At 40.6% G+C, this 12,445-nt stretch overlaps 1 protein-coding gene and 1 long non-coding RNA gene across 3 annotated transcripts; one reads left to right on the top strand and one right to left on the bottom strand.

The window, feature by feature from the left end:
- Nucleotides 1–2,233: 2,233 nt before the first annotated feature.
- On the bottom strand, nucleotides 2,234–10,212 carry LOC144013532 (kelch-like protein 41b). 2 transcript variants are annotated; one of them, XM_077512526.1, is made up of 7 exons: nucleotides 10,127–10,212; nucleotides 8,855–9,981; nucleotides 6,962–7,119; nucleotides 6,711–6,818; nucleotides 2,752–2,937; nucleotides 2,531–2,677; nucleotides 2,234–2,464 (listed from the first exon to the last, which is right to left on the bottom strand). In XM_077512526.1, exons 2-7 carry the CDS (start codon nucleotides 9,956–9,958, stop codon nucleotides 2,353–2,355), a joined length of 1,815 nt encoding a protein of 604 aa, XP_077368652.1. In that variant the 5' UTR covers nucleotides 9,959–9,981; nucleotides 10,127–10,212; the 3' UTR covers nucleotides 2,234–2,352. The 2 variants fall into 2 exon arrangements, with proteins under 2 accessions (XP_077368652.1, XP_077368653.1); XM_077512527.1 differs by lacking the exon at nucleotides 10,127–10,212 and having other exon boundaries at nucleotides 8,855–10,020.
- LOC144013533 (uncharacterized) lies at nucleotides 5,129–7,478 on the top strand. The gene is made up of 3 exons (XR_013282275.1): nucleotides 5,129–5,197; nucleotides 6,738–6,880; nucleotides 7,009–7,478. It is a non-coding gene; the product is annotated as an uncharacterized LOC144013533 (long non-coding RNA).
- Nucleotides 10,213–12,445: the final 2,233 nt, after the last annotated feature.

The following is a 12,445-nucleotide window of genomic DNA, read 5'->3' as shown; positions in this document are numbered from 1 at the left end:
TCTTGTGGTGTCAATTTATTCTTGATCAGCATTTTGCTGGTCCATGTGATTTCTATTCCCCACATATAGAAGCACTTGGCTAGGCTGGGAAATTAGCTCCACAGCGGCAAGAAGATTGCGACTGATTCACATTGTCATTATTTGGGCACTGATATCTTATTCTTAACCTGACATGACTAGGCCCTCCTGTAGTGGGGTTTGCTTGAATGAGTTTTCTCCGGATACTCCCACAAAAATATGCACGTTAGGTTCATTGAAGACACTAAATTGTCCATAGGTGGATGTATGTGATTGTGCTATCGATGGCAACCAGTCTAGTGTGTGCGTGTGTGTAGCAGCCTCCTGCCCAAAATCAGTTGGGACAGGCAAATTGCCGCCTAAACCATTTTAGATCAGCACTGTATTATTAAGGTCACATATCAAGAATTCCAAATGCTTTGTGCTCATGCTTGTAGCAACTTCACTTTGCTGTGCTTTTAAAGCAATTCTTGCGCTTTACACGAAGGCTACTGTACAAGCTTTCCAGGTTAAGTGAGTCACACTGCAAATGACTAGATGGGAAATTTTCTTGACCGCTTGTCCCTCACAAGGGTCGCGGGGGGTGCTGGAGCCTATCTCAGCTGGCTTTGGACAGTAGGTGGGGTACACCCTGGACTGGATGCCAGCCAATAAAGGGGGAATATAATACAATCAAACCTCGGTTTTCGAATGCTTCTGTTCTCGACCAAATCGGTTTTCGACCAGAAAATTCGAGAATTTTATATCTCAGAACTCGTCCAAAAAATCGGCTCTCGAACTGAAAGAAGCCGAGCGTACGTGAACGCGACTCACTCGCCGAGTGTAGAACAGGCTACAAAACTGATATGTTCACAGTTTACTTTAACTGCGTAACCGAGACGAATCCTAATTTGCACAATTTGTCGTCTGTTCATTGGAAAGCGAGTTCACGTGACACAACTTACCCTCGCGTTCGGGCGTGTGGCCACTTGAACAGAATCAGTCTTCGCCAGCAGCGATAGCAGCAGGAAGTCTGTAACCTTCTCGCCAGAAATAGCTAGCTTGTTCCTTCTAAAATGTTTGTTACGAATGTTTGGGCGGTGTTTCCTCATCCGCACGTTACCACATAGCACTCGTAAGTTGATGTTGCTCTGCTAAGCCCGAAACCGGAAGTGTCACCATTTAGTTTCACAATAAAATCACCTACCGGAAGTGATGTTCTAAATTTCGCTAGCTTAACTGCGCTAATTTAATTTGTGTAAATTGTTTCGGATTTCGAACAATTCGCTTTTGGAACAGCCTTCTGGAACGGATTATGTTCGAAAACCGAGGTTTGACTGTATATACGCATAATATCAAAATTCCCTCGTGAACTTAAATGAACCAATCTATGATCCAAAGCTCTGCCGTACAATGGAATCACTGAGTAAACATCAGTAAATATTTGATAAAAAGCATTTCTGGTTGTTGAATGAACCCAACATATTAGACTAATGGATTATCTTCCAAGAATAAAATGTCAATTGGGATATGTCACATGTCCCATTTACAACTGGTCTATGCTTGTGAAAGTTCACATTCATACAGATCATTCCATTCTCAGGGCACTGAGATGATGACAAGTGGACTGTTCTGGTCGTCTTAGAAGTTGTTTCGTTTCACCTTTCATCCGGGGGGATTTCATCAATTCATGCAAAAAAGGCTTGGTTAGGACTTGGCTACCACAAGCCAGAGTTACTGTCGAAAACCCAAATATTTTCACTTAATTAACTATTTAACTTCACTGGTCCACATGGTGTCAGCAACTCGACCATTATTCTAAGTATCCAGTGAAGGTGAATGTTATTGAATGTTAAGATTTTTTATAAGTTTTAGGTGAATTAAAGAACACAAACTCGCATGCATGCTTGCACGCACACACGCACACAAAAGATGATGACGTTGAATTGGTAAGACTGCCGAATGAACAATATTGAGCTCTAAAAAAACAAAAAAAACAAAAAAAACCTCTGCCATTATTCAGGTCTGCATGGTGATAAATTACAACGCATAACAAGTGAAGCTTTCACCAACAGCATAGACTACAGTACAAATACCACCTTGTACTTTTAACTGTGTAAAAATGTTTATTTTACAAAATTCTGTAAACAGAGCTTTAGATACACTTATTTCCTTGGAACTGTGGAGATGATGGTGTCTTTTGCCTTTTATGGTACACGTTCAAATAATCAGCAAATTCCGTGTTTGAGAGTCTCAGAAATGTGAGCATCAAGAATGAGACACCTCAGAGGCAGCCAGCAGGGGGAGAACACAATTGGATATAGGAAGGATGCTGAAAACAGGAAGCGCCACAGTTTACAGTTTAGGCATCCTGGCCGCATTGAGGCGCATGGACACGCAGGAAGCACCGGCCGCATAACGCATCTCCCTCAGCATGCCGCTCCACTGCTTCTTGTCGTTCTCGTACCTAAAGAAGGAGCAAGAAGACGGTCACAGCTCGGTATAACCATGCGATGTGCAAATGAAGACTTACTGCCAGACGTCGGTGACCTCCGTGGGAGCCACCTCCTTGTTTTCCATCTCAATCATGGCGAAGCCACCCACGGCGTACAGGGCGCCACCGGTACTCACTAAGTTGACAGAGCTCCTTTCCTGGGGGAATTCTGCAAAAGGCTCCCACCTGGTGAGGTCCAACCAGAGGATAAGGTCAAGCAGAAAAGAAATGACGCGTAGTTAATGTAACATCACACCTACTTGTTTGTTGCAAAGTTGTAGGTTTCACAGGAGGAGGTGAGGCCTCCCTCATTCACGCCACCAGCCACCACGATCTTGCCATCATGGATGATGGAGCCAAACATTGCTCTGGGCGTCTTCATGGATGCCAACTCCCTCCACTCCGACTGCTTGTGGTTGTACACAAACATCTTGCTGAGAGCTTTGCTGTAGAGAACAAGCAAGCGATGTTGTGATTGCTGCTTTTTAATTCATCGTTTGTCAATTTTCAGGGCTGGGCAAAAACTACAAAATTGCATGCAGCTAGCTGTGTGTAGGGAGAACATATCGGCTGAGGACAATACAATCCAATACATTCTGGTGAGTATCGAAATATACGAGTTGATACAATAATTTAATTACATTTTGTATAGTTACAGTCCACTTACACTAGGGTCAAGTGGTGCACTGATCAACCAGCTGCACCAACATGTCTGCAGGGAAAGGATATAGCCTTGAACACAATGATTTTACGATTTTTTTTTTCTCATTGTCAGTTTGTCTCGTGGTATACCGTAAATCAGTGGTGTCCAAACTACGACCCGGGGGCCATTTGCGGCCCGCCGTCCATTTTTTAGTGGCCCGCGACATATGCTAAAAATGGCATTTGACTCAGTTAAAATAAAATAAAAACAAAAATGTTTGGAGATGGTCAAAATAAGAAGGGAGGGTGTCGAAAAACACAGGTGCTATTAAAGTTTATTTTAATTAACTAAAACTAATGAAAAAACTAAAATTCAAAACCACAATTTCGTTACGAAATAAAATAAAAACGAAGATGCTTTTTTTAAAAAAAAGAAAACTAATTGAAACTACATTTTATGATTACAAAAATAACTAAAATAAAACTAACTATAATTATAGCAAACGTACTTCGTTTTAGTTTTTGGTAATTAAATTAATGCATGAGCCTTTGGGGATGATTTTAAATAGTAGATTTTTTTTTATTTTTTTTTAAATATAAACCGGAATAATGACATTGCGACCATGGTGTTTTTTAAATATTGCGCACAAGTAATACACATAAAAACAAACTAATGAATGAAAAACTAACAGAACCACCCTGAAAACGAATTAAAACTAACTAAATTTAAAAAAACAAAACTCAAAACAAAATAAAAACTAAAATAAAAAATTCCAAAACTATAATAACCCTATTGCCATATTACAAATAAATTGGTTTATATACTGTAGCATTTTTGTAAATATGCAAAAGCACAAATAAATTATTTGAACAATTTTTAGGACTAAACACAATTTCTCTTCATAACATTATGCGGCCCTTGCTTCCTTCTGATTTTCTGTATGTGGCCCTCAAATGAAAAAAATTGGACACCCCTGCCGTAAATGAAGCTCTCAATAAATGGAGCAATCAGAATCAGACTTTTTGGCCAAGTATTTAAAAACACACAGGGAATTAGTCTTCACAGTCCCAACCCCATCCGAGAAACACAAAAAACAATGACAAACAAAGGGAGACAGAAAAGGATGCCTGGCGGTTCTCTAATTTCCAAGTTTCTTAGATGCTAAAATAAAGAAAACACCAGGAAGAAGGTAGGAAAATAACAAGGCCCAATCTGTATTCCTTTGAGGAGCATAGTATGTATAGATTTCATTTAATGAAATCTCATTTCATTCTCATTTAGATACTGACTTTTTTAATGTGAATTTTGTCGTCTTTCTTTATAATAGAAAACTATTTCTCCCTAAAGGACTATATGCAGCTTTTCAGCTGCTGAGTTTCTTTTTGCGTGGAGCAATTTACTGTGGGTGCATGAAGCACCCTTATCAAGCAAAACTTAACACTGACACATTGCGATAGCTGCTTCACACATACAGTGTGTATATATATAATTTTTTTTTCCAGTGGAGCTGACACCTGCTTATCACTTGCTGTGCTCAAATGACGGCTGAATACGCAAATACAGAGACAGCGTTTAATGCTGATGCTTGAAGTCTTCTGGTGGGGGAAAAAAAAAATCTTATGAGGTTCTGTTCATCTGCTACACTACAACTTAATTTGGTCCTGCAGAAAGAAATTAATGTTCACAAACTTTATTCACATTCCTTGATACTATACTATACTACCGTATATGTGGTATACAATTATATTCAAAAGTATTATTATTTAGAAATTTATTGTCCCCACAGGTATTTTGTGTTGATTTACAGTGCAGTCCATGTTTAGAGGGTGGCCATCTTTTGTTATTATTGGTAAGAGTTGAGGAAAACGAGGAAAATGTGGTATTCTAGGTATTCTAGAAAGTTGTAGTTACTCATGCCAACCAGCGGAGGGCAGCGTTCGCTAGTTTGTGTACATGGCCTAAGGGGAGAGCTTCGCATTCTAAAGCGAAGAAGAGCCACGCGCAATGTGGAGAGAGCCGTGTGAACGCTGTACATTAAATGTATTATATTTTGTGTTTTCCAGGTAAGAGAAGGTTGCTAGAACACCATATATTGATGGATGCTTATATTTATTGGTCGTTTTGTGTCTTATTTTAAAGTAGTGATGGCAAAATGAAGCCCCGTAAAGCAGTGAAGCCCTGCAGTGAAATGCTTCACACACACGTAGGGGCTTCAAGATGATTCATTTCCTCGACTACGCCATCATGTGGACAGAAAAATGTATAACATGCTTGGTGCATGCAATAAAATGGTGGGGTGTAAATCATGCTCTAAATACAAAATAATATATATTTGAAGAGTGTTTTAACATGAATTGTTCTGTGTTACTTTGTCTATGTTTGCACTTATGCAACAAGTGAAAATGTGAAATAAGGAGGTAAAATAAAGTGCTTATTCGTTTTTATTTAAAAACTATTTTTTTCCGAAGTTTTTGGACTCAGGCGGTTTCTTTTTTTTTTTTTTGCAGAGAATTTCACCTGCTTTGGGAAAAAACTCTTTCACATGGTAATGATGAAGCAGGGGTGCATCGATATGAGATAGCAAGTTTGTATAGAATTGGACGCGTATATTTCTGTGATTCCCAGTACTGAAGGGGACTTTCAACTGTGAACAGAAAAATGTGAATTTTATGTGTTGTCACATTTTATTTTATTTTATTATTCGAATCTGTTAAAATAGTACCGTAATTACAGTGCATTACCTTCTGAGGTGAGATCTGCTCAAAGTGCTCCTAAACAAGGGAAAAATCTCTTTCTTGCTGGTTCCATCGCAAAAAGAAGCTCGTCAAATCGAATGCCAAAAGCAAAAAAAGTAGCGCAATAAGGGACCCGAAAACCCAAAAAGTGAAGGGGAATCCATAGCGTTTCTTTGCCGCTTTTATTTCGAACTACACTCAAACCTAGCGAATCATTTCCTGAATCAGTCACGTGGTACACCTGCTTCGTGGGGCTTCAAACGTCACCACGTACGTCATCAACACACGCATTGACACGCCGTTCATGAACCACTCATCTGCATTACTCGGCACACGCTTCAGGGATTCGACCCGAGAAGCACATCACTATTTTAAAGTGACTATTGTTTAGAATGATGTTAATTATCTCGAACGTGACTGAGTAGTTAAAATGGATGGCAAAGTTACCGTGTAATGGCGAGAGAGCACGAGGTACGGTGTTGTTATTGAACGATGCTACTGCATTATTATTATTTTGATTTTGATACTTGATAATGACGATGGTGTATTAGAATTGCATTCTAAAGCGAAGAAGAGCCACACGCAATGTGGAGAGAGAGCCGTGTGTGAACGCTGTACATTAAATGTATTATATTTAGTGTTTTCCAGCAACTCAAAATAAAAACCCACAAAAATTAAATGTGTAGCGCCAAACTGCATCCTGCACCCCGCTACATATAGCTTATTGATGTATGATGAGTACAGAGTAGTCCGAAGGATATAGAACAAATAGCTGTAAATTGTGACAGTGGAATTCTCTTTATCGCTCTCTTGTTGGCTATATCTCACTCTCTGGACTCACTTGTCATCTGTCTTGCCACCAATGCAGTAGACCAGCCCCTTGTGGGACACAACAGCGTGTCCATGGATCTTGAGAGGAAGCTTCTTTGTCTCACTCCACCTCATTTTCCTGGAAGAGCAATATAGAGTTTTAAAACAACATGGTCCTGCTGTGCTCTCTTATGAGGGAATGTGAGTTAAATGAATGACCTCAATGTATTCTATACCTTAAAACGACTATTTTAGAGAGATAGAAGGAGAGGAAACAATTACTCAGTGTCGTAGCACATGACAGTATCCAGTGACTCATTCGTTTGCAGGTCTTTTCCAGCCACAGCAAACAGCAAGTTGTCGCTTTCGCCGATACTGAAAAGGCATCTCGGAGAGGGCATGGGCGGCAGGGCAATCCAGTCAGAGGCAAGCGGATCCAGCTGGAGGGAAAGGAACAAGTATCTGGGTCAATATAGCAAATACATACAACATATTTCCTAAAATGTAGGCATGAAGGCATGGAAAGAAAGCTTCTACCTTTAGCTAACGGTGTACAGTATAGTGTAAAGTCACACGAGATCTATTTTCTACATTTGTCTTCGAAGATGTGTGTGAATGCAGCCAATAATAGTCATACCAGACACCTTGCAAATATGTCCCCTAGGGCAATGAAGTGATGATGTCAGAGCAGTTTGATTTCACACAGATATTTTAGAGCCAGTTCTGAATGTACATGCTGCACCAAATAAACAAACATTTACGTCAGCCTACTAAGAAAAAAAATATCTTTATCCCACATAATTGCGTTACTTAGAACAGGGGTGTCAAACATACGGCCCACGGGCCGGCACTGGCACATCAGGTGGTACAATCTGGCCCCTGAGGACAGAACAAAACCTGCAGTTTTTCACTAAAAGTAAATTTTTGCTAATTTTGTCCACTCGAAGAAGCACTGACGACCACTCTGAAATTTGGCTGTTGCTCAAGATTTGATGCAAACTTGTTACTTAACTTGTTAAAGCCACACTGTGTAAAAAGTGACCACTAGATGTTGCTATAGCACAGAATGCAGCTGAAATGCATGCATTTAGAAGCGCGCACACTACGGTGGCTCAGAGAGACCACACTTTGCAAGCCTACAACCAATTATTATTTTGCTTGACAAACGAGCATCTCAGCGAGCGACTTGGTAGCCGGTGTAAAATCTGGCGAGTGACACCGAAAGACCGAGTGAGCCGTATTTAGCCGGAGCAGCTAACAAGAGCGCCTAGCGGCAGTTAGTCGGAAGAATAGGCTAGAGTGGCAAAAAAAGAGAGGCTAGCGGGAGAAGCTAGTAAAAAAAAAAAAAAAAAAAAAAGGAGCTAGTAAAAGCTCGCGAGAGTAAAGTAGAAAGTGACACGCGACGGGAGCCCAAACGGGCTAACTATGTTTGCAAATTTGTTCTTTGCTTGACTTGACTTTGGGCATTCGTAGCAGGAAGATGGTGGTGAAACATTGCAGTCTACAGCCATGTAATATAATTAGTGATTAGTAGACCCACGATTATATAAAAAATGTTTTTTAAAAAGTACATTGACGTGATGGACTGTGATTGGCTGGCGTGGCGACCATTCCAGGGTGTCCCCCGCCTACTGCCCAAAGCCAGCTGAGATAGGCTCCAGCACCCCCTTGTGAGGAATAAGCGGTCAAGAAAATGGATGGATGGATGCGATGGAACATATTTTTTGTATATTATTGAAATCAATAGTGGGTTTTTAAATTGAATGAATTATTAGTTTACCACTATGTGGCGCTAAAAAATGCACACTGGGGCTTAAAGAAATTTCAGATTACACAGCAACAAAATAATAATAAAAAAAAGAACTTTTTCCCCCGCCAATTCTTCTAATTATTTGCTTCTTCTTTTTTTTTTAAAGTAATAATAATAATAATAATAATAATAATAATGATTGTATCTGCTGTTATGCCTAGTTTTTTAGGCCACGGACAATCTGGTGTGGACCATTTAAGATCCAATTTAGGTGACAAGGGGCCCCTGAATCAAAATGAATTTCACTCTCTGGATTCAAACAATTACATTTCAGTGGCTAAATTCACACACATATTCCATTTGCTAAAGCAATATGCTAACTTAAACTGTAAACATAAGGCGAGTTGACTCAAGAAGCCACCTACCAAATAAAAATAACATTGCAGAGGGACGTCTTTGTTTTCCTCATCCACAAACAGTCCCCCGATGATGTAAAGCTGGTTCTTTTGTGTCGTCAGGCTGACGTGGTTTCGTGGCACCTGCTCTGACATGGCCGCCAGAAAGCACTCATTTTCGTTCACGTCGTACGCCACCGCCGCCGAGTCGTTCACCATCAGGATGAAGTCCCGTGCGTACATACCGTGCCTACGATTGTCGTTCAGGAAGCCGGGGAAAGGGCTGTCCTCCTCTTCGGTTCCTTCCTTAGCAGCCCCTTCGCTTTTCTTGGGTTTCTCTGGAAGTTTCCCCTTGAAGGCATCTCTGATAACCTGAATTGTCTTCTGGAGTTCTGGATCCGCCTTGATGATGTCGTCAGTTTCCACCCTCTCTTTGAAGTACTTCTCAGGCAGCAGGCGGAAGCGGATGCAGTTGAAAGCGTCTTTGAGGACCTTGACACGCTTATCCTTGTCATGGCGAACCCAGGCCATGACTGATTCAAACACCACCTCCTCCTTCTCCACATTCAGCGAATCGCCGCCAATGATGGCGAACAGTTCATGGGCTGCCAGTCTGAGGAACTCCTTGTCTTTATGTAGCTGCTCAAAGTGGTCGGCGATAAAATTGCGAGCGGCGACGGCAAGCCGGGGACAGCTGAGCACAAGGCCCATCCTGAAGATGGCCATGCAGTTGCCAACAGAGATCTTCTTCTCTAGGTAGTTGACGCAAACCGTGAAAACTGAGGGGATCTGGAATTTGTTTGCAACAGCGATTATGTCCTGAACGTTGTCATCTGTCAGGTCAATCTCAGCAGAGTAGAGGTACTGAATGATCATGTCCAGGACCGAAGCATTGACATCCTCCAGGACCACCTCTTTGGTGTTCTCCACCTCCTTCCCGTCTTCTGTGAAGAAGATCTCCCTGAAGTAAGGGCTACAGGCGGCCATGATCAGTCGATGGCAGGGGAGGCTGCGGTCGCCAACCTTCAAGGTGCAATCGACAAACTTGTTCTCATTCAGCAGCTCCTTCAGACCATCCTGGAGCAGAGTGCTCTGAAACAGGCGCAGCTCCTCCTTGATGGCGCTGGGGTCCATGATGGCGGATGAGCAGAGTGGATCTGAAAGAAAGGAAAGCGGCGTCGAGCACAAGTCCTTTAGGCAGTCAGTCCTGGCTGGAAAGGGCAGTAGTGAGAAAAGGGTTGCGTTGTGAAGCCCCTGCAATTGAATCCAGCCACCCACCTAAATATAGCTGCCCCTGCCTACCTCATCTCCCCAGGAATCCGCCTGCGCCAAATCACTGCGCAGCACCAGCCTCGCGTTGACCAGCAGCTGCTGGCCCAGATGGAAAGAAGCAACTGGGTGCTGAGGGTACGCCATCATGATTCAGCTCGTCAAGTGTCACAAGGCCAGATTAGAGTGAAGACAATAGCGTCAGAGGCCTGGAATAGCTTGACGCGAACATTGCTAAGGATATATTTATAGCTGACGATGTCACATACAAAACACGGATGGGAATCAAAGGTTAGCTTACCGTATGATATTTTGATGGTGACAATAGCTCACTTAAACAGTAGCCAGAAAAAGGAAGGGACAGTAAATACTTGATGTCAGTTTATCGATACTTGATAGTAGCTGACAATGATACGATATGTCACAGTATGTTCTAAATCAGGGGTGTCCAAACTTTTTCATTTGAGGGCCACATACAGAAAATCCGGAGGACGCAAGGGCCACATAACGTTATGAAGAGAAATTGTGTTTAATCCTAAAAATTGTACAAATAATTTATTTGTGCTTTTGCATATTTAGAAAAAATGCTACAGTATATAAACCAATTTGTAATATGGCAGTAGGGTTATTATAGTTTTGTAATTTTTCATTTTAGTTTTTATTTCATCTTGAGTTTTTTTTTTTTTATTTAGTTAGTTTTAATTAGTTTTCAGGGTGGTTCTGTTAGTTTTTGTATTAGTTTTAGTTCTTTAATAAATGCTTAGTTTTAGTTTAGTTTCAGTATTAGTTTTAGTTTTTTTATGTCTATTACTTCTGCGCAATATTTAAAAAACACCATGGGCGTGACGTCATTATTACGGTTTATATCAAAATAAATCTACTAAAAATCACATTTAAAATCATCCCCAAAGGCTCAAGCATTAAATTAATGACCAAAGACTAAAACAAAGGACATTTTTGCTGTAATTAGTTTTATTTTAGTTAGTTTTGTAGACATTAAATGTAGTTTCAGTTTTTTTTTAAAGCATCTTCGTTTTTATTTTATTTCGTTAACAAAATTGTTTTTTTAATTGTAGTTGTTGCGTTAGTTTTAGTTAACTAAAATAAACTTTAATAGCAATAGTGTTTTTCGACACCCTCCCTTCTTACTTTGACCATCTCCAAACATTTTTTTTTTAATTTTATTTGTAACGAGTCAAATGCCATTTTTAACATATGTCGCGGGCCACTAAAAAATGGACAGCGGGCCACAAATGGCCCCCGGGCCGTAGTTTAGACACCTCTGGTCTAAATTATCGGAATTAAATAATTTAATGTACATATTTTGTGTGGACAAGTGATAACTTAAGAAACCCGTATAATGAAAGAGCACCAAATGCTTCTTTTTATTTTTTACAAACCTGGGTAACATTTTCCTTCATTTCTTTGTGAATAATGCAGAGGTCATAATGACAAAGTAGCAAGCGCGTGTGAGGTTGAGGTGGATGGAGGTGCTGATTGAAATTAAATTAGGAATCAAACAACATCAAAATCTATCACGAGCCAACAGTGCTCGGGCAAAACAACATTAATTATGATGATTAACAAGAATATATCCTTATGTTTAAAAGTAAGCACTGATAAATGAAGAATATTTGCTATAACGATTGATCATCGCAGTGCATTGACGTGACCACCTAAGTCCATGCAAAAGTTTCAACTGACTGCAGTGCTAACCATTATTTGGTCGAGACAGATGATTACAAAACTTTCCAAAAATGGAGCAGTGCAACTGGGGTGCAGCAGCTGTGAGAGTTAACAGGTGAAAACCACACACACAAGAAGCAATGCCCCACCCTCTTTCTCTTTCTGCAGTAGTTTTTTTTTTTTTCGTCCAACAAGCTGTTCACTTGCATTGCAACTAAGGCAATGTACATCTTTTTGAGTGAAACCCACTGCTCATGTGACTGAATCGCATCCTGGATTTCCGTCTTCTTCCTTTAACCCGAAAGTGTGTGTGAGCAGTTTGGAGTTAGGTAACATTTCTCCAGTGGGCAGTCCTAAAGATAGATCAGACTACGCCACTTGTCGAGGAGTAGCTCGCATGTAATTTAAGGAGAAGGGAAGAGCGGAGTCTGCTGAAGAAAGCTGTGCCGCACAGAGCTGCGAGGAGTTCAAGAGGCTAATGTATCAATCAATCCCTCTAGAACGAGTAATTTTTTTCCCCCTTGCAGATTCTTAAAAATGTATTTCTCGGCAGATTATAAGGCTCTACTAGTAAAAGTATTTCATTTGGATTCGCTTTACTAAAAGTCCAGTTGCTCCATCCAATTACTATCCACTTGTTCTAGCACACAAGCAACAGCAACAAAG

This window comes from Festucalex cinctus, chromosome 2, assembly GCF_051991245.1.
Source record: "Festucalex cinctus isolate MCC-2025b chromosome 2, RoL_Fcin_1.0, whole genome shotgun sequence".
Classification (NCBI taxonomy): domain Eukaryota; kingdom Metazoa; phylum Chordata; class Actinopteri; order Syngnathiformes; family Syngnathidae; genus Festucalex; species Festucalex cinctus.
Note: the sequence above shows the minus strand (reverse complement) of the source record. Positions and strands in the feature narration are given on the sequence as shown.